The sequence below is a fragment of the Lissotriton vulgaris genome, chromosome 6 (genome assembly GCF_964263255.1).
Source record: "Lissotriton vulgaris chromosome 6, aLisVul1.2, whole genome shotgun sequence".
In the NCBI taxonomy this organism is placed as follows: domain Eukaryota; kingdom Metazoa; phylum Chordata; class Amphibia; order Caudata; family Salamandridae; genus Lissotriton; species Lissotriton vulgaris.
Window position 1 is genome coordinate 211,821,916 of NC_141694.1, and position 24,422 is coordinate 211,846,337.

Below are 24,422 nucleotides of genomic sequence, written 5' to 3' on the forward strand. Positions count from 1 at the left end.
CTTGTAAAGTAAAATATGGTTATGCCAGATCGATTCCCACCTAGAGCGTCGTATACTGGTGTCTAGAAGTTTGTCGACTTTCAGCAGAGCTATTTTTGTGTTCTGGAAGATTGAAGTGAGCGTGTTAAGGCTTGCGGTCATGACGCCCGCTATGGCAAGGTTTCTAAAAAGGTTTTTTTTCTATGTCTAGCCAAACAGGGGTGTAATCAGCAGGAGGTGTCAGCCAGTAAGAGCCTTGTTTGGCGAAGAAAGCTCTTTGGTACAGCTTGAAATCTGCTAAGTTGCCCCTTCTAGAGACTTATCCAGGTGGAGTTTCTTTAAGCTAATTCTTGCTTTTTTCCTTTCCAGAGAAATTTAGTAATTAAGGCGCCTAATTTGTGGTGTAAATCCGGAGTTAGAGTGAGGGGCAGCATGATAATAAGATAGTTCACCAGAGGCGAGATCATCACCTTGATGGTCTCGACCCTCCATCACCATGTTATGAAGCGGGGAGACCAACCATCTAGTTGTGATTTCATTTTTTCTAGGATGGTATTCTCGTTGCGCTGGAGTGTCTCAAGAAGTGTGCTGCCAAGTTCAATCCCGAGGTATTTAATGAAGCCGTTCTGCCATGAAAAGCCAGAATTACCCAGCATGTCTCTGGTTCCATAGATGTTCAGGGGTTTAACCTCTGACTTTTCCCGGTTCAGTTTGTATCCAGAGTGAGCAGGGTATCTTTCTATGGTGGACATGAGAGCCTCGATGGAAGTATCTGGATGTTCTGTAACCAACAGGATGTCATCCGCATATGCGGCCAATTTCACCAGTGTCTCACCGAATTTCACACCTGTGATATCGTCATTCCGCTTTATATCTGTGATGAGGGGTTCCAGGGCCAGAAGAAACAGTGCTGGCGAAAGAGAACAGCCCTGTCTAGTGCCCTGTTCTAAGCGAAATGGGTCCGACAGGTAGCCGATTATGGCAATCTGGGCAGACGGAGAGGAATAAAGGGCCCTTACCATGTTAATATAAGTCTTCCCCAGGTTAAAGGATAGCATACATTGTTCCAAAAAGGACCAAGACACCCTGTCAAATGCTTTTTCCATGTCCAGGGTGATGGCAACAGAGGGGAAGGCTGCTATTTTGGCTTTTTCCAAGACATGGCACAATAGTCTGGTGTTATCATTGGACATGCAGTATTTAAGAAACCCCACTTGAGAATTGCTAATCAGTTTTGGGAGGATTGCATTGAGTCTGTTGGCTAAGATTTTTGCATATATTTTGCAATCCAGATTGATGAGCGAGATTGGATGGTAGTTTTTTGTTAGAAGGGGATCTTTACCTTCTTTCAGGATGACAATTATAGTGGCTTCACCCATAGATTTAGAGACGCCACCCTCTATAGCAACAGATTTGAATAATTTTAGTAGGTGAGGGCTGAGAGATTTTTCAAACGCTTTGTAGAAGCTGCTTTGTTACTTTTAAGGGATTTATTAGAGGAAGAGAGCTCTTTGTCGATGAATGGGGACCCTACTTTACAGCTATCATCCTCAGAAAGTCTAAGGAGGTTTAGCGAGTGCAAGTAATTAGAGCATGGTTCCGAGTTAAATGTCATCTTGTTTTTGTGAAGGTCTTCGTAGAAGGTCTGGAAGGTGTCTAGAATTTTATTTGATTTGGTATGGATGTTGTCGGTGGGGTCTTTAATCGATGTTATATTGAATTGCTTTTGTCTATGTTTGAGAGAAGATGCAAGTAGTTTCCCTGCCTTATTTACCTCCCATAATTTGAGTGCTTTGAATTTATTTATCCACACTCTGGCGCGTTTACTCACAATTGTGTTGTAATCGTATTTCTTTTTAATAAGCTGGTCTAGAGCAGAGTTGTTGTCTAAATTAGCTAACTGAGAAATTTCTAGTGACTTGATAACTTTCTTAAGTGCGTCAAGTTCTAAGTTACATTTTTCTTTGGTCTGTTCTCTAATACCTATAATGTCACCCCTAATAGTGGCTTTGAGTGCATCCCAAACAACAGAGGTGTTCGTATCTGGGAGATCGTTTAGTTCAATGTATTCTCGAATAGCGTTCTCTATTCGCTGTTTGTTCTCAGGGTCTGAAAGTATGTCTTCATTAAAGCGCCAGCGCTTTGGGGGTAGGACCTGCAAGTTTAGTGCAGATGCAGGAATGCTCAGAAACTAGTTTGGGTGCTATGTCAGTTTCTTCTATAAGATGTGTGAAAGAGCTAGTGATTAGAATGTAGTCAATTCTAGAGTAAGAGTTATGTGGTGCAGAGTAAAATGTATAATCCCTCCTATCAGGGTGTTGTAGGCGCCAGGAATCTCTTAAGTTAAATTTGGAGCAGATATGTTTGGGCATCTCATGAGAGCGGGAAGATTGGTATGTGCATTTGGACTGGCGATCTAGAAGGGGTCTAAAGTGATATTGAAGTCCCCGCCTGTTATCATAAGTTCATCTTGAGGAATATCCTCAATGGAGGTTGAGACAGATTCCCAAAAGTCAGGGTCGTCAGCATTAAGCCCATATATGTTTACCACATGAATGGGGTCCTCATCTCTCATTAGGTGTGTAACTAATAATCTTCCATCTTTGTCTTGAGCGTGTGAGGTGATGGAAATGTTTGATTTTTTTGAAATTAGGTTGATCACCCCTCTCTTCAAATGGACGGCCGGGGAGCATAGGGTATGCGAGATCCAGTGATGTTTTATAAATCCAATATCTTCTTCTGAAGAATTTGTCTCCTGAAGTTGGATGACATCACCCTTGGACTTTGCTAAATAATCAAAGACCTCTCTACGTTTTACAGGGTGACTAATGCCTTTGACGTTTAGAGAAACAATATTAAGGTTTTCTGCCAGGGATTTAGTCTGATCCATCTAAAAGTTAATGGTCGCTAGAGAAGTGATTGGCTCTGTGATAAGTGCGGCTGTGGAAGCGGAGATTCCAACTTATATCACAGCAGTGGTATCTGCAGCACGGAATGAGTCCAACTAAATGTGGGGTCTTCCTCATGATGGGGGTAATGTGGTGTCTGGTTTTGAGTCTGCGAGTTGGAAATGGCATGTGTGAACTACTTTTGTATTTTGGACAGCAAATAACAAAAAAAGAGATAAGAACAAAAAGGAAATAACCAAAATTACATTTACCCCCAAACCCCGATCCCCCCTCCCTCCCTTTACTCTGTTCCCTTGCTCCCCCCATCCCGCCCAACCCTCCCAACCCACCCCCTTTTCCCCAGAAAAGTCGAAGTCAGGAGCTGCGACGGCAGTACTGTTTAAAGGCAACACAGGTAGACTTGATAGGGCAGTGTCTCATATGGAGAAACGCATGTAGGGACCTACACTACCTTATACATGTGGTAACTTATGCTGGAGCATAAGTGGCTTTTAAGCATATGAAACATAGTAGCCACATAAATGGTCTTCGAATGCATTTAAACGTATTGAACGATGTTAACGATTTAGAACTACAGAGCCCCGATTATGCCAGCGATCTGCCCCATGTAGGGTCCAGTTATGGCATATAGCCAACTTTAAGGCATGTAGCCAGCATTACGGCATGTAGCCAACTTGACTTTGAGGCAACTTCTTGTAATAAGGAATAACATGTTGAGCACTTTGGTAAGAAGAGAATAATAATAAAGAGATACCAGAGGAGCACGAATGCTCTGCAGTTTAGGGGATAGCAAGGTCGTGGGTATTGGTTTTCCGCTTGTTGGATGAGCTGTTGGCCAAATCCATGCCCTGTGGAGGAGAGTCTTCTAGATGACGTGCAAGATCTTGAGGATTTAAAAAGATTTGTGTTCTGCCATGTTCAATGATCTTAAACTTCGATGGGCAGACAAAGGAGAATTGGATATCTTTCGCCTTCAGCTTATCTCTTACATACAGGAATCCTTTCCTCGTCTCAACAGTCTCTTTGGAGTAGTCTTGAGTGAAGATTATGCGGTGACCTTCCCAGGTGACAAGATGGTTTTTCCTGGCGAAATGCAAGATTGCCTCAGCGTGTTGATATCGGAGTTGCTTACAGATCAAGGGACAAGGGCCTTTCTTCCCTTGGACATTGAAAGTTGGTATTCTATGCGCCCTGTCCAGTTCCAGGCCGTGTTGGATTTTGATCCCTGTGACCGTCGGTATCCAAGCTTCAAGGAAGGCCTGCAAGAACCTGCATCTTTTTCTGATTCTTCCGGAACGCCAAAGATACGTACAATTCCTCTACTATTACGATCCTCTAATTCAGCATTTTGTCTCTTGAGATCATTTGTGGCATTCTGAAGATGCTTTATGATTTTGGAGGATTGGGAGGTCCTGTCTTCTACGTCACTTATATGTTGTTCCGCCTCACAATTGCTCTTGTTCATAGTACTCATATCCGCCCGGATTGCTGTAAGTTCCAATTGCATGGTATCAGTATTGTTTTTTGTCGATTCTGCTAAATCATGGACTTCCACCAGATTTTTTAAGATCAGGTTCATCGTGCTATTCAGGTCTGATTTGGCTTTGATTGATAATTCCGACATTGTTGGCTCAGGTCTTACTTTCTTATTGTTGGTCCTGCTATCCCTGTCCGCCATCTTCAGCAGAGTTGAGGTTTATGAGGGAGAAATCTGGTAAGTTCAAACTTGACTCCGAAGGATCTTGTGTGTAACCTCTCTCTTACCCACTCTTGCATTTTTTTGCTGGTTTGTGGTTGACTTTTGTGCACTAGGTCACAAGGCGTGAGGCCGTGGAGTTTGCTGTGCTGCAAGGGAGAACTGTTGTTTTTGCATTTGTCAGCCCGAGTGGGACGGGTATGCTCAAACGTGAGTCCCGTGCTGTCCACACCACTGGAGTCAAGCTATCCTGGCTGATGAAGGCTGATAGCCAGAAAGCGGTCCTAGGATGCTTGATTCCGGTCCAGGGAAGACATGGCTTGGCAGTTCGGGCTGGACTGTTCCCATGAGGCACAGGGTCAAGGCTGATTTGCATATGGCCATGTCTGAACTGGGGTGGTGTGAAGTGCAAAAAAACGATGGATTTAGGCCCATATCTCGGTACTGGTGTGAATGTATGACATTGTTCTGCATTCTGTCCATCAGCTGTTGTTTTTGCAAGGGAGAACAGCAGCAGCGCCACTGGAGATAGAGGAGTGAGGGAGCACGCTGGGGCTGGTAGGTAGGTAGACGCCGCCCGTGAGGATTGTGTTGCGAGTGAACTAGTGATGAGATTGTAAGCTGACAGTAGACTTGAGTTCACTGGCACCCCACTTGTGGAACTGTCTGTTGCTCGCATGCGGTGAGGCACGGTGTTGCGAGAGTGACTTGGGGCCGCCGAGTTGGTGGAGGATCAGCGTGCCGCCATTTTAACCATGCAGCATGTTGATAGTGTGCAAACACGGGTCACCCACCTTGAGTACACAGTGTGTTGGTCATCACAGGTCAGATTTAGAAGGCGCTAGTAGGTAGCTGCAGCGGAATAAGGCGCTTAGGCAAGGTAGCACAAGGATGTCTTGGAGTCGCCAAGCAGGACTAGGGAGTTAGCGCGCCATCAAAATTGCCACCATTTTGGAGGTGTAGCGTGAATCACAGCACAGAGCAGGGTCCTAACGAGGCATATCGCTGCTGCAAGGTCGCCTATAGAGGATTCACCTCCAGCGCTCAGTTTGCTCTCTTTCGTTTTTTTCCCTCTTCTAAATTCTAAGGTAGCTGCCTAACAATGGTGCTCTGGAATCACCAAGTAGGTCTAGAGGATTGCGCTCCCGATGTCGGCATTGATCGCATTGCCTCCCTCGTCTTCCCCACTGCCATTAGTGAGTCAGGCAGCTCGTTGCAGAGCAGGGGCTTAATGAGGCATAATCGTAGCTCTTGGGTGCTGGTGAGGGGAAAGGAGCGATTCTCGCAATACATGCAACCAGCAAAGTCACACTTAGAGGACTCACCCCAGCATTCAGTTTGGCAGCAGTGATCGCAGCGCCGCTTACACCATTTCCACCGCCATTACTGGGTCAGGCAGCTCGTCGTCGGGAGATCGAGATGAGTCTTGCGCTATTAATTTTCCGCATCTATGAGGCTCCCACCTTAAAACTCAGGAATTGCGTTGAGGAAGTAAGACCGGACAGCCTTACAGAAGGGTCGCAACGTGCGAATGATGGCTTAATTATTATCGGGAGTCTGCGCCATCTTGAGGCTCTGTGGCAGACTCTGCAGTCCTCCTCTATCGGTGCCAATTTCAGCATCTCCTGGCACCTGAGGCTCGAAAATTAGGCATCAGTGTGATCTACAAGACGTGGTGATTCGAGGCCCGGTATTCTTTTCTAGGAGAGTGTCGGTTTGCCTCCCGAAGGTAGTCTAAGCCGCTCTCCTGTGTGCAGAGCGACGAGTTCAGGCAGCCATTACCACTGCCCCCCATAGTTACAGTGTTAACAGCAAAATGTGAAAGTTCCAAAATACAATGTCATGTCTGTTAAAAGGTCAGGTGAGAAATGTACCACACGGACAGTTAGCAGCTACAAACGTCCACACAACAGCAGCATCATCTTAAGTTAGTCAGGCAAAGAGTGCAGAAAATGAACCTGGTGTGATTAAAAAAATGTAAAGGTTCCACAAGATACTATGCTATTTGCTCGGCTGGACACTCCTACAATGTCATAATATTCAGTAAGGAGTATTATTAACCAGATATTAATATACTTTATTTAGATATATAAAAAACATATCTTTAAAAGATTCTTCCAGCGCATTAATACAGTCTTATAACTTAAAAGAGATTAATAAGAACAAGATAAAATGGGACCTGCTTAACAGTGCTTACAGCAACGTTTCAGTTTAGTGATTAGCACTCCCAGAAAAAGCAGATGAAATTAACTACATATTATTCTGCACAATGGTCCAATTTTTCTAAAAGACTATAAGCATGCTGAACAAATTTGGCCAATTTTATGTTTAAAACAGTGTTCTCTATGGACAGAGCAGCAATAATTGCGTGTCTACAAGTCCGAACTCCCAGTCTGTTCCATTCCGGCCTAAGTAGGCGTCTGCGTTGGAGGATAAAACAAGGGCATATACAAAGCACGTGCAAAAAAGTTTCGTTTGCTGATCCGCACCCTCTGCACGTTTGCTCAGCCCTTTTTTGCCGCCAAACAGGGAGGTTTTGAAGGAAGCGCCAGTCTCCCAGTCTTAGGGCGATCAAACATCGCTTTAGATGATAGGGGAATGTTGTTGAAAGGTAGATTGCCGGGGATAGTCGTTTATAGCAGTTAATTACTGCCCAAGCATGACTGCGTTTCGCAAGGAGAGCTTTGTCCATGTTCAGGGATTTCCATCTTGTAGCTTTTTTGATTGTATTTTTGAAGGCAGTCTGGCTTGGATTAAGGGCCCACAGATCCGCAGCAGACATTTGTTGTATATAGTCATTTAGGAGGCGGCCGAATGTTCCCCCCGGATTGCTCATACTGATTTCGTTCCAGACCAAGAGTTCCAGAGTACCAGCTTCTGCCTGTCTTAGTTTGTGGATCAGGTTAAGATATGAGCCAGCATTAGAGGATTCATAGTTAGTTAAGCCCAGCTCTAATCTGACCTGTGCTGGCGAGGAGGAACTCGGCAAATGAAGCAATTTCTTATAGAGCTTAGTTGTCAGTTTATTTAAGGAATTATTCATTTTTCCCTTAAAGATCTCTATGCCATACGAAAGTGTGGGCCCGATCTTTGCTCTGAGCACTTCCAATAGGGGCAAAACCGTGGGGCCTGAGAGTCTCCTCGAGAGCTTAGCCAAGGATATCATTAGCGCTGTAGCCTTGGCTGCAATCACAGTGCTCTGTTTGGTGAAACTGCCCCTGGAGTCCAAATGGACCCCCAAGTATTTGTATGATTTGCCGATAGAGATGGTTTCTTTGTTTACTGACCAGCCTCCACCGCTATAGCATTTTTTGCCAAACGGAACAACCATAGTTTTTTTCATATTAATTTCTAACTGGTTGTTAACCGTATATTGCGTTAAGGCGTCCAGGAGTCTCTGTAGCCCCACTCTAGTGAGACTGAACAGTGCCAAGTCGTTGGCATATAAGAGATTGCATAATGCCGTGCCTCCTACTTTTGGTGGATGGCTAATAACTTTCTCTAGGGAGCTTGATAGGTCCGCAATAAATAGATTGAAGAGAAGGGGAGCCAGCACGCATCCCTGTTTGACACCACGAAAGGTCCAGATTTTCCGGGAGAGGTGCGCGCCAGACCCTAACTTCACTCGAACCCATGTGTTGGTATACAGCAAGATTATGGGATTCAGGATATTATCTGGGATTCCCCACTGTTTCAGTTTTTGCCACAGAACAGCCCTAGGCACCCTGTCAAATGCTGCCTTGAAATCGACAAAGCAACAAAAAAGCATCCTGGAATTTGTATGGGCTTTGTCAATGATGGTGGAGATTGCCAATAAGTTTGTCATTGTTCCTGATTTGGCAACGAACCCTGTCTGATTTAAAGGAATCAGATTTTTATCCTTTGCCCATTGTCTGAGATCCTCCAAAATGAGACCTGCAAAGTGCTTTGCCTCTATGTCCAACAAGGCAATTAATCTGTAGTTGCTCGGGTTGCCTCGTGCTCCGGCTTTAAAGATGGGGTGGATAATAGCACCCCTCCAGGAGTCCGGAATGATTTGGTGGCTCAGGGTATAGTTAAAGAGATTTAATAGCACCTTGGACCAGAAAGGGGCGTCGGATTTGAATAGCCTCTGCGGCAGGCCATTCGGGCCTGGTGCTCCGTCTTGTCTCCCTTTCGTCAGTGCTTTGGCTACTCTTTCTACAGACAATTCCTCAAATGAGGAAGGCCCCTGCGTAAGGAGTAGGTGAATGCCCACATACTATGTCCAGAAATGGGTTTATTAAAACATTAGAATATTGCACTCTTACTTTTTTAATCCATTAATAGTCCTGCAACCCACCAGACAGAGCTCTGTCAGAGAGAGTATGAGAGGCAATGAGATGCGAGTGCGAGTGAGAGTGCAATACACAGATTTACTATGCGTAGAACAGTTTAACAAAAGTACATTGGACACACTACCAATGGGAAGACACTACATACCCTACATTGCTTAGCCTTTACACTAAATATGTGTTTTATAATAATCGCTGCACAAATTATTTTTTTAAACATTAGAAAAACAGTTTTAGGCTGTTTTGGGGGTTATGCAGATGAATACACACTGATAAGAAGGGATTTCAATACGTATGGGAAATACTAAGTAAACACCACAGAAATCAACACTGAAAACAGGACAGCCTGGTTATATATGAGTATTAAAGAATCAGGTAAATGGTTTGTCTTACCGGGGCCATACCCCTCCCTCCTAAGGTTTTCATGTTGTCCATTTGCCACTAATTGCATTTATTTACATGTTAAATGCGTGAAGATATGCTGAATTGTTTCTACACCAGCATTAATTACCACTGGTGTTATTTACCGCGCTTTGTCATTCCTTCCCTCCCTCCTTAATACACAATTGCAGTAGTGCCAGGCTCAGATCATGCCTGATGTCTGCAGTTAACAGTTCCAATACCTACCTGCTGGCCCACTTACAGTGGCAAGAAGATCTGCTCAATATGTCTTTTAAAGTCCTTAACTTTAGTTTCAGCAGAGGGCTTAGACCACTTGCTCAAGTGAAAACAGAAAACGAAAAAATACAGGGGTGGTTGAGTAAAGAAATATTTATTACTGAAATTATATATTTTTTTAAACATTCTGTCAATCTGACTATTATACAACAATATTATTGGAGATTACAAACGTACATTTTAATTCCTTAGTGTGACTTTAAGGGCTCAGAAATAATCAATTCTATAGTGCCAAAATTGACCCAATTAAAGCAAGTTTTCAGCGAAATGAAGCTGTCCTAGCAAGCAAGCAAGTAAGCCACGATTTTACTGCTATGAAATAAATCGTGTTATTTGTTCTGTTTCGTATTATTCAATGTCTTTGCTATTTTCTACCTTAGGAACATGTATTGACAGGTCTTTATTTCAAGACATTATGTGAAAGCTATTTGGGAAAATAAACGTCATTCTATTTCTTAGTCCCATCAGGGTTTGCTAGAAGACACAAGAATGAGACTTAATAATGTATCACATTTTCTTTTCCTCTTCTTTTCCGAATACTGTAAGTTCAAGAAACCAATCAATGTCACTAGAAGGGCCCTCACGAGTACATGGATTGTTTAAGCGGGCATTTAGGTGTACGGTGTCAATAAAACATAAAAGATTTGATCAAAGGTATATTCAGCGATTGAAAAAATTATCTTTATTTTTATCCTTTGACAGTGGCACTGAGAAACCAAATAATAAGAATCCCTAGCAACGGTAACATGCCAGGCATTGACTGAAAACCCTTTCTCTTTGACAGTGGTTTTCTGTGTTAAATATTTTTTTCCATTAAAACCTGCATATTGCATACAGTAGTTCCCAGCACTGAAGCGAATTTTTTGTGAGAAAGTATACATTGTGCATGTGTTGAAGGCCATCATTCACAGTGAAGCTAGGAAATAGCTGAGGCGGGCGAACCTCTGCCTTATGCTGCAGTAGGTGGCAGAATCTGAGAAGGACATCAAAATGGATGAGTAGGTGTTGCTGAAAGCCACTAAAAGTATATTATATATTTAATTGAAATAAAATCCAAGGGCCTCATTTATGAAAAGTGATGCATCGCTGCGTGAAAACAGCAATGCATCACGTTTCACTGCGCCCTCCTTGCGACACCAATAATGCGTCATATTTACAGTATGACGCATCATGGCGCAAGGAGTTACAGATACGTCAGTGTTATGATGTAATTGTATGGCGCAAAAGTGACGCGTTGCTGGAGTGTGTCACAAAAGTGAAGCAACTCCAGCAGTGTGTCTGTTCACATGGGGCAAGCCCCATGTGAAAGGGCCTGCGTCAGTCTTATGCCTGCTGCGAGGCAGGTGTCAGAAATTAACGTATTTGTGTCCTAGAAGTGGCGCAGTGAAATCTTATAGATTTCACTGCGTCACTTCTATGACCCTTTCTTGCGTCAGAACGCCCCCCTGCATACATTATACCTGGCGTAGGTATAACGTAGCGCTGGGGTTTACAAAGTGACGCATCTACCTAGATGCGTCACTTTGTAAATATGGTCAACAGGGAACATTTTTTACGCTGCTGGTGCATCACAAAAAGTGACGCACCGGCGGCGTAAAAGTGACGCACGGCCTCATAAATGAGGCCCAAAAAGTCTTGTTTAACACCAGACCTACCAAGGATTGGCAAAGTCAATATTTATTTCAATTGGAATTGCATGAACTTTTATTCTGTCAATGGTTTTTGTTGATTAAAGAAAAAGAAAAGCAAAAAGGGTTTTGTGGCAACGTGTAACTGTGTAAACAAAAACAAAAAAGTGATGATGACTTATGTACATGTGTCACCACAGAGGCATATGTATGCATCATGATGCAGCATAATATTTTTTGCATTTAATTTACCATTTCAATATTGCATACACAAATTGTTGATGGGGGATCAATGGTGCTGCCAGGGGGCGATTCAAAAATGAAATAAAAAGTCCCTAAAAGGCAATGAGGCAACATATAAGCTCGAGGTGGAAGAGCATTACATAGAGTGTGGGGATTTGAGTGGGGAAGCAGTATGAGAGACCGAATAAGGAAACACAATGATTCCCATAGAGTGCTGATAGAAAAAAAAATTACCCTTGAATGTAAGCAGTAGGACACAGGTAATCCAGTAAAGGGGACGGTGAAGGAGGTATGCTCTAATTTGGGAAAAAATCAAAAGAGGAAGGGCAACTGAACAGCAAATACAAACAATTTCAGTATTCAGCAAGACTAACAGTTGCACCTAGATGTTGACCAAATAGTATCAGCAAAGCAAAACATGGTCAACAGACTACAGTTCACCTTTTGAGAGCCTGTACTATCTCCACTGGCTCATGTAATAGTCCCATGTATGTTGGCTCTGCTGGTACAGATAAATGCTTCAAACAGAATTGTATGAAGCTCCCAGTTGAATCAATATTGCTGTCTGCTGCCTGCTCGTGAGCTGCGCTCACGTTCCATGATTGTATGTACGGTGCAGGGGGATCGAGGGATTGAGGACGATTTGAGCAGAGCATCTGGAGAGGTTAGGACGTGGCTTGTCTCACTCCCTTTTATCGCTGATTACTTCACAAATAAAGCTGTATTCAACTTGTAGTCGTGTCCTCTTCTGCCTCTCATGAAACTGGCAATGAGCAAGGCACAGCACAACATGGCTTCCAGCTATTCTTTATTGAGGGTTTGTGAAATTATAGAACTTACGACACAAGCAAAGTCAGAAGCAAGGAGTCACATATCGGCACTGAGCATACCACACCTGCACTCCCGTACGTTTTGCTTGTTGCCTATCGGGTTTCTTCTGAAGCCGTCATCACTCTGGAGAGGGCTCTTGGTGATGCCAATATGCAGGGGAACATGGGTAATGGTGGCAAACTTTTCTATTGCCTGACCTATTCCCATTGTAAGGAACAATCTGTTCAGATTTTGTAAAATAAATTGTTGCTTGTCCTGGCATTTATCGCTATTAGCAATTTTAGGCAGCTTATCTCTGACAGTGCAAGCTGATATTTCATGGTGGATATGTAGCTCAATTCTTTAAGTTTTAAAACTGGTGACTGACTGTGTCATACATTGTTTTGCCTGTTCTGTACTGCTGCAGAGGGCTGGCATTCTTATACTATATACATATACATTTTAAAGCTCATATTTGGCACTCTGTTTTATAGCAACATCATCAACATTCAGGCAAGAAATCCACCTCCTCTATTTTTACAGTCACCTGGTGACTATTGCCTGGAAAGAGTGGTTCAGGACCTTCAATGGATTGGTTTTCTGTGAGCTATTGATGGCTTAAAGTAAAAAATGGTTGTTGGAACATTCATTGGGTCTGGAAAGTCATGAATGCTTTGCACTTAGTTCATTCAACTGGATGAATATGTTAAAGCAGTCAAGAAATTGGAGAGCCCCCTAATTTAATTGGTAGGAGGCAGAAGCTTTTTTCAAGAGAACAGCATGCCCCGGAATCTGCAGACAGGTATGTGGCTTATTTGTGTGTTTTTTCAGCCAAGTGCAAATTTGGTATTTTTACTAACCAACTTATTAGTGATCAGCAGGTCACCAGGCGTTTCAACAAAAAGATCAAAGAAAGGCTACTATCTTGTAAAAACCTATCCCCTGAGGAGACTGTGGACATTTTCAACAGTTTTCAAGATTCCAAGTTGTCTGCCAAAGAATTGAACAGGAATACTGAGGAGAGTATTCTGATGGTCAAATAAAACGGGACCTTCCATAGTAAATCACCTTAAGCAGAAAGAAGAAAAGTGAAAATCTCTCTTATCGCTGCAGATCTAGGGTTCATATTGCCTCTTCAAAGCACCTTCCAGCTCTGGGGAAGGACTGCACCAAGTGTGGAGTTTCTGGACACTTCACTAGAGTGTGCCAGATGAATAATTAAAAAAAAAACACTGTGAATGTGGGGTCTGATAACCCTAATGCTGGAAGGCAGACACCATGAACAATTTGACTTTGTTTATCAGGATCCATGCAAATGATGTTCCCAGGTCCTGGGATCCGATTGAGGCATTTGCCATTGGGGATGCACGTGTACCTTTACTAACTGACTCGGGATCCAACATCACCATCATTACTACAAGCACATTCAGTGCTAAGTTTGTTAACATTAGCTTAGTGTCTCCAGATATTTCTCCTTAAGATTATAATAGTGAGAAATTTGACTTGGAGGGTTTCTTTGTCACAGCCATTGATTTTAAAAGGAGAGAGGTGCAAGGCAAAGTGCAAGTCTCATGTAAAAGTCCTGGCATTCTTTCTTGGCTTGTGATAAACAAGTTTGGTGTGTGAGTGAGCAGTGTGAGCTTATTTGGAGACCTTCTCAAAATCACATTATGGGGTTTCTGAAAGCAAAATTAGATAACTTAATGGCTTTGAGCATGGAATTAAACTCAAAGAAGGTTGTATGCCGAGGTTGGAAGAGCTGCTCACTCAGTTTTGTCAGGATGGTGTAATGGAACCAGTTGATTCATTGCTATGGCTCTCACCTATTGTGATGGATAAGAAAAGAAATGGTGAGCTGAGGATGTGCATTGACCTCAGAAGCCTAACATTGACATCTGGATGAATGGGTATCCTTATGTGAAATTGATCGCCACATTAGCAGGAGCAAAATTGTTCTCCAAACTTGATATAAGGTTGGCTGACCACAAATGTGTGCTTCCTTTGGGTTCAAGACACCTTATGGCCTTTGTTACTCACTGTGGAGCTTTTCAATTTTGCAGAATGCCTTTTGGCCTGGCATCTGCTGCAGCACTTTTACAGCGTGTCATGGGAGAAGTTTTAAGAGATGTGTAGTGTGCCTTTGTTTTCCAGGATGACATTTGGTCAATAGGAAAGACCACAATGAGCATTTAGTGAGATTGAATGCAGTGCTGGGTGCATTGGGTGAGAAGGGTCTGAAATTAAGGGAGGACAAGTGTGAATTTGTTGTGGAAGAGGTGGAGTACCTTGGTTATGTTATTTCAGGGAAGGACATTGGCCTGCCTCCAGGGTTGATTAAAGTCATTGAAGAAGTGGATACACTGGGTCACAGAGAGCAAATGTAGGCCTTCCTGGAAAAGTGTGAATATTATGCAGCATTTATTCTGAACTTGGCCACTAAGGTTGAACCTCTACACGTTGTTGTGTTTTAGCAGGTAAAAAAAAGAACTGTCTAATACACCACTGGGAAAGCCATTAGTGATCACCGTAGATGCCTTTATTGGTTATGGGGCTTTTCTGTTCCAAGGTGGAGGTGAGTTTGAGCATGTAGTTGTGTTTGCCTCACAGACTTTGAAGCCTAGATAAATACTTTATTCTGTATTAGAGTGGTAATTGCTCACTTGCACCTGGGCGGTCAAACAATTTAAGGTTTATGAGTGGGGAATTCATTTCTTGTTGCGAACCGATCATAAACCACTAGTGCCCATCATCAGTGGTACTAATGTTGATTCAATGGAAGCTACTGCATGGTTGGTCACATTAGGTGTGAAGCTCCTGAAGTGTAATGTTAATGTCGAATTTATGATGGGGCAAAAAGAAGAAGGCAGATTGTCTTTATAGGCTTCTATGCCCCCAGGACGAGATTGATGTGAGTTTGAAGGATCAACGGGATGAGGACTGTTTGATGGCCAGTGTGAATTGGAGGGAAGACAAGTGTGTAAGTGAACAGAAGTGGAGGAGAGCACTGGATCTTGCTAAGGTTTTGGGGACGATTGTGAAATACATGATGGATGGTTGGTCTAGGGAGAACAATATTTCGGTGGGATCTTATAACATGATCTAGACGGAAATATCAGTGGAGTATGGGTTATTGTTCAGGTCAGACAAGTTGGTTCCTCCTTTTGCAGGAAGAAGAAAGTTGTTGCTTCTCACTCATGGGCGTTATTTGGGTATGACCCTTGATAAGAAAAGGCTCAGGCAAACTGATTGGTTGGCTGGAAAGGATAGAGATGTGGACGATGGTGGTGTGAGGTGTTCCATGTGTTCTCCGAATGATAAGAGTTTGAGGTGTTTCACACGACCAATTAGTGAATTGGACTGTCCTGAGAAGGTTTGGAATAAAATCAGCATTGATTTCTTGGGCTGTTTCATATTTTACTGAGTAGGCAATGGTTTCTTATTGTGTGGGTAGATCATTTGTCAAAGTGGCTATGATAAAAGTTATGTGTGATATAAGTACTAAAGTGGTTGTCACTTTTGTTACAGATGTGTGGGATGGGATTCCCTCTGAGATTGTCTAGGACAATGGTGTACAATTTTTATAGGGTGCCGGCATCACACACAAAGATGCAGCCTATATATCACTCCTAAAGCAATGATCAAATGGAAAGGATAAACAGGTTGGTGTTGGAATGCATCAGGTGCGCTGTGGTTGTTGGAATGAATGTTGCTGATGCTGTCTGAGCAATGCCTGTGTCTTATCGGAATTCTCCACATAGAGGCACAGGTGTTTTTCCTTTTTCAGCTTTGAGGGGAAAGGACAGCGTATGATGGTCAATCGTGGAATGTGGCATGAGTAATTAAGGTGCAGGAACCAGCAGTGCTAGTTGCATTGGCTTTCCAGGGCTGAACAGAGAGAAGGAGAGCAATGTAGGCAAGGGTCAAGTGACCAGCTTGTGACTGATGATTCGAGTCAGCATGCCAGGTGCACATGTAAATGTCTGAAGAAGTCTGATGATTTTATTATGGATTAGAAGTTCATGCCCACTCTGTATGTGGATATTTGTTTAGCTTTGCATTTGTTGTTGTTATTTTTCTCCTTTTATTTTTCTTTGTGTTTTTTGTAGAAAATGTTTGTATACATGCTGTGGTTGGGAGGGGTGTGTTATATCCCTATTGCTGCCTGCTCATGAGCCGTGCTCATGTTCCATGATTGAATGTGGAGTGCAGGGTATGGAGGGTTTGAGGGCAGTTTAACTGTGACCTCCGGATCGGTTAGGACATGGCTTATCTCCTCCCTTTTACTACTGACTACTTCACATATAAAGCTGTGTTCAACTTGGAGTTATGTCTGCCTCTCATAACACTCCCCTTATATCAAACCTAAAACAAGGTTAAGTAATGTTTATATGAGTGGCAAAATAGCCTGTAAAATGGTTTACTAGCCTAAAAGTCTATGGTCATGTTGATAATTGACCTGGAAAATCTTCATCCACTCATTTGTCAATTGGAACCACAGGCAATCTCAATAACCATTTCCTGTGTACAGATAGACTTTCCTGAGGAACCTGCGTGTGAAGTAATTACATTTGTGTTGCATCAAAGTAAGTAAAGTGCCAGGCTGCCATGTGACAGCTCAAAGTGCCACATTAATAATGATACTAACTGGATATTGCCATTTTCCAGCATGTCAAACAGGCGGGATGCCCATGTACACATTGCACTGGTGCCATATAATTCAGGTGACATCTGCACCCACCAGTCCACATGGGCAGGATTCTCACAGTGCCCTTTGCTTCTCTGACTTGCCCAACTACTTAAACATGCAGAAGATCAAAAAATGTGGAGGCTTCTTAGAACTTAATGTGATTCACATCAGCACAGGAACTAATCAAGATTGGCCTACAGACAGCAAACCTTACATTGTTAAAGCAAGCCTGATTTCCCTAAACAGTTGAAAACAGACTTCTCATGAGCAAGGAAGGAACCTTGGTCTTTGACAAGGAGGTGTAAGACTCAGTCAAATAAAGTTCTCAGTAAGTAATCTGGGCATTTGCTACTTTGCACTTCTTCCTCATTGCAGGCCTTTCAAACTTAGGCTTTACCATACAGTGGGATAACTTCAATACTCTGCAGTTATTCACAAGACATAAAATACTTACAATCTTTGTGGGAGCATTTTTCCATAAAAGAAACATACCTTTACAGCACTGGGGCCAGGTGAAGGGGGATTTTGAGGGACGAAGCAGAGGAAAAATTATTTATTTATTTAATTTCCCCTCCTCATTGTCCATCAAAATCCCCCTCACCCCCACAGGGCCCCACCGCTATTACCTGAATGGACCGGGCTGCTTCTGAGGAGCAGGATGGGTTAGCAGAAGTATCAACCTCTGCCCTACTTGGACCCCAGAGCAGCAGATGAACTTGTTATTTTCTTTATTCTCACTGACTCCTGAGCTCTCCCATCTGTCTACTCATTATATTGACACTGGCAATAGCTTGCTTGTGATGAATAAGATGTACTGTCTGTCTGACACAGTAAGAGACAGTATCAGGGTAGAAGTGTCCAAGATTCCGGAGTTTGGCATGCTTGGGCACTCTAATAGCCCTTGGTCAATCCCAGTGGTGCTGGTACCCAAAGCCTCCTCACCCGGTGCCATCCCATAACTCATGTTCTGTGTGTTCTACTGGGGGCTCAATTCAGTTACAGAAACTGATGCTTACCCTATCCCTCGGCTTATGAGTGCATTGGTGGGGAGCTGCCAAGTTCATAAGTAATTTTGATTTAACATCCGAGTACTGGCAGATTGCCTTAACCGAGTGTTTGAGAGAGAGGTCAGCATCCTGCACCTCAGAGGGCCACTGCCAATTCAGAGTTATGCGCTTTGGGTTAAAGAATTCCCCACCACCGTCTAGAGGCTGGGTAACAGGGTCCTCTCTGGGTTGGAAGCTTTCAGTGTATGCCATTGCTGTCTTTAGTTCCAGCTGGGAGGGTCACTTGTTCCACCACCAGGAGGTGCTTCGGGCTCTACATCAGGTAAGCCTGACTATCAAGGCCAGTAAATGCCAGATAGGGTAGGGATCAATAATCTATCTGGGTCACTAAATGGGAGCGGCATGGTTCAGCTCCTCTAAGACTGAGACCATCCTGGCTTGGGAACCTCCAGATCACAGACTGTGGTGAGGGCTTTTCTGGGCCTTGTTGGATATTATAGCAAGTTTGTCAAGGGCTATGGCATTATTGTTGCCTCTTGACTGAGCTTCCTTTGAAAAAGCAGCTCAAGGAGGTGATCTGGACAGAGCTCTGTCAGAAAGCCTTTGATACATGAAGAAGGCCACATTTACTGCATCAGTATTCAAGGGCCCTGCATTTTCCAAGGAGTTTATTGTACAGAAAGAGACTTAAGAGCATTGTGTAAGGGCTGGGTTCTCACAGCTGAATGAAGAGGGCCTAGACCAACCTGTAGCCTTCATTGGCAGGAGATTATTGCCTATAGAGAACAAATGTGGAGTACTACTGAGAGAGAGAAACTTTTGCTGAGGTCTTGGCACTGAATAAGCTGAAACAATAAGCTGTTTGGGACTCACTTCTGGGCTCAGGCAGACCACAGGGCACTCGGATGGCTCATGTAGAAGAAGGGTGAGAAATTCCAAACAGTTGAGGTTATCCATCTCCCTACATGGAATGAAGTTTATGGAGAAATATTGCCCTGAAACAGATCATGCCAGTACTGATGGTCTACCCAGGTTCTGCCACCTTAGTGACGAGAAATCCCATGAGAGTGAGGAGTTCTCCCAACTTTCAGCAGGGGGAACACATCTTATACCTGACATCCTTGGTTTGACCTCAACACAAACATTTTGCCATCATCACTCTTTTTTCTGAAATTAATTTCAGCTAGCATTAGTATTCTGTGCACTTTGCTACTGCTAACAGGTGCTAAAGTGTTTCTGCCCTCTGCCTAAAACAAGTTAAAATTGGCCTACACCTTATGGGTACATTTAAGTGATTTGTAAGTCCTTAGTATATTGTACCATATGTACTCATCCATACTAATATTATAAAAAGAGAGCCCAAACCTTTGAGGCGGGTAATCTCAGGAACCACAGCACCAATCACAACACCCAATACAGCATTGGAAAGGACAGTTGCAGCAGATGTACATAGGCTATACAGCTGGTCACCATATGCATTAGAAGGGTAAAAGAAACTTAGGGCCAAAGTAGTCCCTTGTGCGCGTGGGCGTTCTGCTCGTGGCGTTCTGCTCAGGGCGTGTGCATACAGCGATAAACTAAAGCCTTCAAAGTACTTGATTGTGGGCTTGTGCTGGGGCGTGGCCATACAGCAATGGGAGCGGCATTCGCTACGTATCACAACGGCATTCCGAAAATAAAACCCTTCACAGTACTTCCTTGTGGGCGTGTGCATTGTGCTTGGGGCGTCGCCATACAGCAATGGTCTGGGCATTCAAGCAGCATTCGGAAAAAATGGTGCGCGGAAATCCGGTAAAACAAGCTTTCACAGGGCTCCGTTGTGGGCATGTGGGGGCATGGCCATACAGCAATGTGCGCGTTATTCAACGGGCAATCTGAAAAAATAGGGCGCGGAAATCCTGGAAAACAAGAGTGCACAGGACTCCGTTGTGGGCATGTGCGTAGGGCTGAGCGCGTCTGCAGACAGTTATGGGCACGACTCAAACCAAGTTGGATTCCACCCCTTGCACCAAGCCTTCTGGGGCGACTGCCGTTACAATATTACTGGGTGGTGCTTTTGGCAATTTGCGGTGTGTTCGTCGTTGACGCCAATGTGGGTCGTCGAACTGACAACACAGCGGGCAAACACGTCAGCTGGAGCAGCCACACACCAGAACATATTGCTACACTGCTCACGCAGGGGCTGAGGAGAGTGACCGTACTAGCGGCGACAACAAAAAATACACAGACTGTTATTTTACACACGCGCAGCATCGCGTGCACGCAACCACGAACTAAAACTCTCAAGGGGCTGCGGACAGTCAGCGTACCAGGGGGGATACCAAATAATCTACAGACTGCTCTTTCACACACATGCAGCGTCACCTCCACGCTGTCACGCACTGAACTATCACCATAAATAACTTAACACCAGGCCTACAAAGTCAACCACCACGCTGTCAGGAACTGTCACACCAACGGACTAAACAGCACCCACAGGCTGCAAACGTTTCCGCTGCTGAGGCACATATCACAATGCCGAGAAGCCTCAAACTGGCTGCAGAAGCGTACGCCCATGTTGCACAGCAATGGAGAACTAACTTTGGCCTATATGCACAAGTTAACTGAATAGGTAAAATACGACGTGCGAGGTCATTCTTAAAGCACCCATCTAACTAATCTTACCTTTTCGGAAACTAACCTAATGATCCATACGTGACAATTTAAATTTCTAGACTCACTGTAAATAACAGGCTTTCAGCACATTCTATTTCATACCCGGACAACGTTGGGACGGGCTGCTAGTTCTATATAAAAAACTCGATATTCTGTCCAGTTGATATTTTTTTTTCGATATTATGACTGTTCACCATAAATACTTTATGAAGTTCCTCTAAGTTAACTCTAACTGCTTCTGTGCCGAGTACCAGAAGCTCCAGCATAGGTTTATTTATTGTCTTTTGTTGTTCACTCTGACAAGAATTGTGGTTGTTGCTTGAGAAGGATTTTACCCATGAACTAATAACCCAATTTCTGACGATATTGTTTTTAATATCATTAATTTTAAATCTAATGCTGTTATCACAGTTGTTATTATTTTAGTAGGCATTTCAGGTGTGCTAAAAATTCTGCTTATTTTCCAGGTTTTAATCTGCTTAAGAAGAATGGCATCAAACAACAGTCTTTTGCTTCAAAATGGATATATTCCTCACTATCTTCGTTCAGACCCCTTTGAATCCAAGCTCAGCAAGGAGGCTGATATTGTAGCTGGTATTTATTTGACAATAATTGGTAAGGTTTGTATTGATATGATATGTCATGTTGGCATATTATCAGTATATGAAAAATTTATTTTATATATGATTCAGAACTATCTGCTTATATTGAAGTACTAAAGCACTCAGATTTCTCAGGAAATAATAATAATTACTAACTCGCATTCCATAAATCAGCTCTCAGTTCTGTTTCTCCTAAAGTGTACCGTATTCATTTACAAATATTTTCCTTGTCATTGTTATAAATGTTTACACTTAATAGGAACACCTGCAGCATGGTTATGATTTAATATCACCACACTCTGTATGGTTCCAAACAATTCAGGTGCTCACTCCCAGGACCAACCATCCTGAATGTCCCAGTAATTTCAACTATCACAACAAGAGGCAGAAACATGTTTTTATATAAGTGTTTGACTCAAATGTTCTCTGCAGAACAATAATAGGGTCTATTATCCCAGAGAGAGTCCAAACATTGAGACTTCTTCAGGGCTGTTTGTCCTATATGTTTTTTAACAACCCCGAAGAAGTCACAATGTTTTGGGACAAAACACATTGGCTGTGTCCATGTCTTTGTTTTAAAGTGATATAAAAAATGAACATCCAGATTACATGTGTCTCCTAATATTTGTATTCAATGATTGAAATTCTATGTAACACTGTGTTTGGACTCTTTCTAGGATATTAGTCCCTATCCTTGTCCTTCAGAGGACATTTTAGTCACACACTAGTATAGCAGTGCTTCTCCCTCCTGTTGTTATAGTTATACATCTTGTTCAAAAGTGGAAATTTGCTGTTCCTTTAAATATTCCGATCTACAATCTAGAGGAGGAACTTCTGCAACCAAACCTAGTGCACTAAGAGATACCTCAGTTCACTGTTTGTTCTACTCCTGTTAGGAAAATATGCCATAATTGTGCACAGCTGTCTATTAATATGGACATTACTGTGTGTTTAGTGACAGTTAACTCCACTATAAAACTAAGTCAATTAACATACAATAATTCATTCATCAGCAGGGCAGTTGTCACCTATCAAACTAAACACGCGCTCCATGACACCACTGTTGACTCTCCTCTTGCTCAATTGTATCTTCTGTCCCAGCAAGAAAAACTCTCCTCTCGTGCCACTGATTACTCTAAATTTTGCACCACTCTACATCTTTCATTCTCTGTCTCCCTAATCTACTCTATTTGATCAACTCTTGCGCTCAGCTCACTGTTGTCTTACACAGTGCAAACTCTCCACTACCAATCAACTCTCTGTTTTGTGACTTATTGTTTTGTTGTTTAATTTTTTATTTGATGGTGTGTTCTTGTGTCTTATTGTGTTGATATGGCTGCTTTGCTTTCATTTGTTTGCTCGTGTTGAGTTTTGTTGGATTTATATGTTAGTTAAGTTATGTTTATACTTTTGTTGTATTTTTGTATTGTATTGTGTGCTTGTACTGTTTAGTTATTATGTTGTGATGTTATTTTAATGTGATGGAATTGCATTTTATTGCATTGTATTGGTGGCGTGTTGTGCTATTTCTGCACTTTCATGTTGCTTTGTGTTGTATTCCTCTTTCATGTTGTTGTGTTGCTGTTATGCACTTTGTCATTGTGTTCTGGATGTATTGTGTTACATTGTGGTTGTTTTATTATGTGGTGTATTGCACTGTTCTATTTTCTTGTGTACTTTATCTGTATGATTGTGTTATGCTGCCATGTTTTGCGCTGTGTTTCCGGCCAACTGCAGCATATTGCCTTACCGATCAGTGAAAACTAATCAGTTACTATTGGCAAAGGTAGCACCACACCACTACTCCAGTTCTTCAGCTATTTAAGACAGTAATTATACCAATAATCTGTGTCATATACCATTATTTAAACTACACTTCCCAGACTGACTTTATGTGATCAAGCCTACACCCTGAAATATTGTTGTTCTTTTAATGGCAATAGCTCATATGATGAGGCCAAACAGAATTTCATTTATTGACCCACCTTACCATCCATACCTAAACATATACCTCTCGGTTTTTACCAACAATAATATGTTATGTTTAGCTTATAAATTGAACAATATTTGTTTATCTGTGTGACTGAAAATAAATTATTAGCAACTTGCATTTATAGATGAGGTTTTCCCCCTGTAGAATAATGTCTGCTTCCAGCAATCTCTGAGAGTTAATAAAGGCTTTATCTCACCTTCCTATTATTTTTGGTTGGAAAGTTCATAAATTCCGAGCTTGGTTGCAAATTCTGAAGCCATTTATTTTCTATGCACCACCCTTGAAAATGAGAGACTCAAGTACCCGGTAGAGCAACACTAAAACACACTTATGCTTGCCCACATTGATGTCCCTACTTAGTGCCATCAAAATATCAATTGCTTTATGTTTTGTTGCAGTGGATTGAATGAATATTTTATTAAACATGTCACATGCCATATATAATGTGCTTAGACAAACCCACAGATCTTGGATTTCTAAAACATGAAATATCATAAATGTTCACGGTGGTTTATATTACATTAGTAAATGTTTGTGGCTTTTAAAAGAGCTCAGCGTGCCTTGCAACATTTCCCCAGTATTACTTGTGAAACATGTCATGTATTCAAAATTTATATTTAGCACTATATTTCAATTAGTCGTCAGACTGTAAATAGAATACTAAGAAAACCAACAAGGATTCAAAATAATCATGTTATGTCACAGTTTTTATCCACAAATGAGTGTCAGTTTCATGATGATAGTCCAGTGAACCCAATTCAGGTGACAAGGCCAGTATATGTCAATAAGGGTGTTTAGGGATATTCTGGTGATAGGACCAAGAAAGGTCAATAAAGGGACTTTAGTGATATTTCCAGTAAGGAAGGACGTGCTGGACCGGAACTCCTGTCATCCCAACTTTTCATATATTGACATCAGAGTATTTGCCATCATTTACATTGTGACTACATACTATTGTGGAGACCAGAACCAAAAGCAGATTTTGTTTAGGTTTGATCAAATACTTAAGTGTAACCAAAGGTACTATAAATTGATATATATTATAGTTCCACAGTTTTGTTTTCACACAGCACAGTGTTCTGCAAATATTTAACATTTCGGTGGTTCGTGTGTGCAGAGTTAAGGGTTTTACAAATGTAAAGTATCTGTGTGGGGAAGTGAAAGTCATTCAACTATGCCTTAGCCTGAGTATATTTGTTTACTCTCTGGTGGAGCTCCACAG

General features: G+C 42.4%; 1 protein-coding gene across 1 annotated transcript in view; it reads left to right on the plus strand.

The window, feature by feature from the left end:
• Positions 1-24,422, plus strand: part of OPN5 (opsin 5) — a 455,021-nt gene that overhangs the window by 78,522 nt on the left and 352,077 nt on the right. Inside the window, exon 2 of the mRNA XM_086925160.1 lies at positions 21,073-21,220. Coding sequence (XP_086781286.1) covers positions 21,094-21,220 — 127 coding nt within the window. The 5' untranslated portion in view covers positions 21,073-21,093. The remainder of the gene's footprint in view (positions 1-21,072; positions 21,221-24,422) is intronic.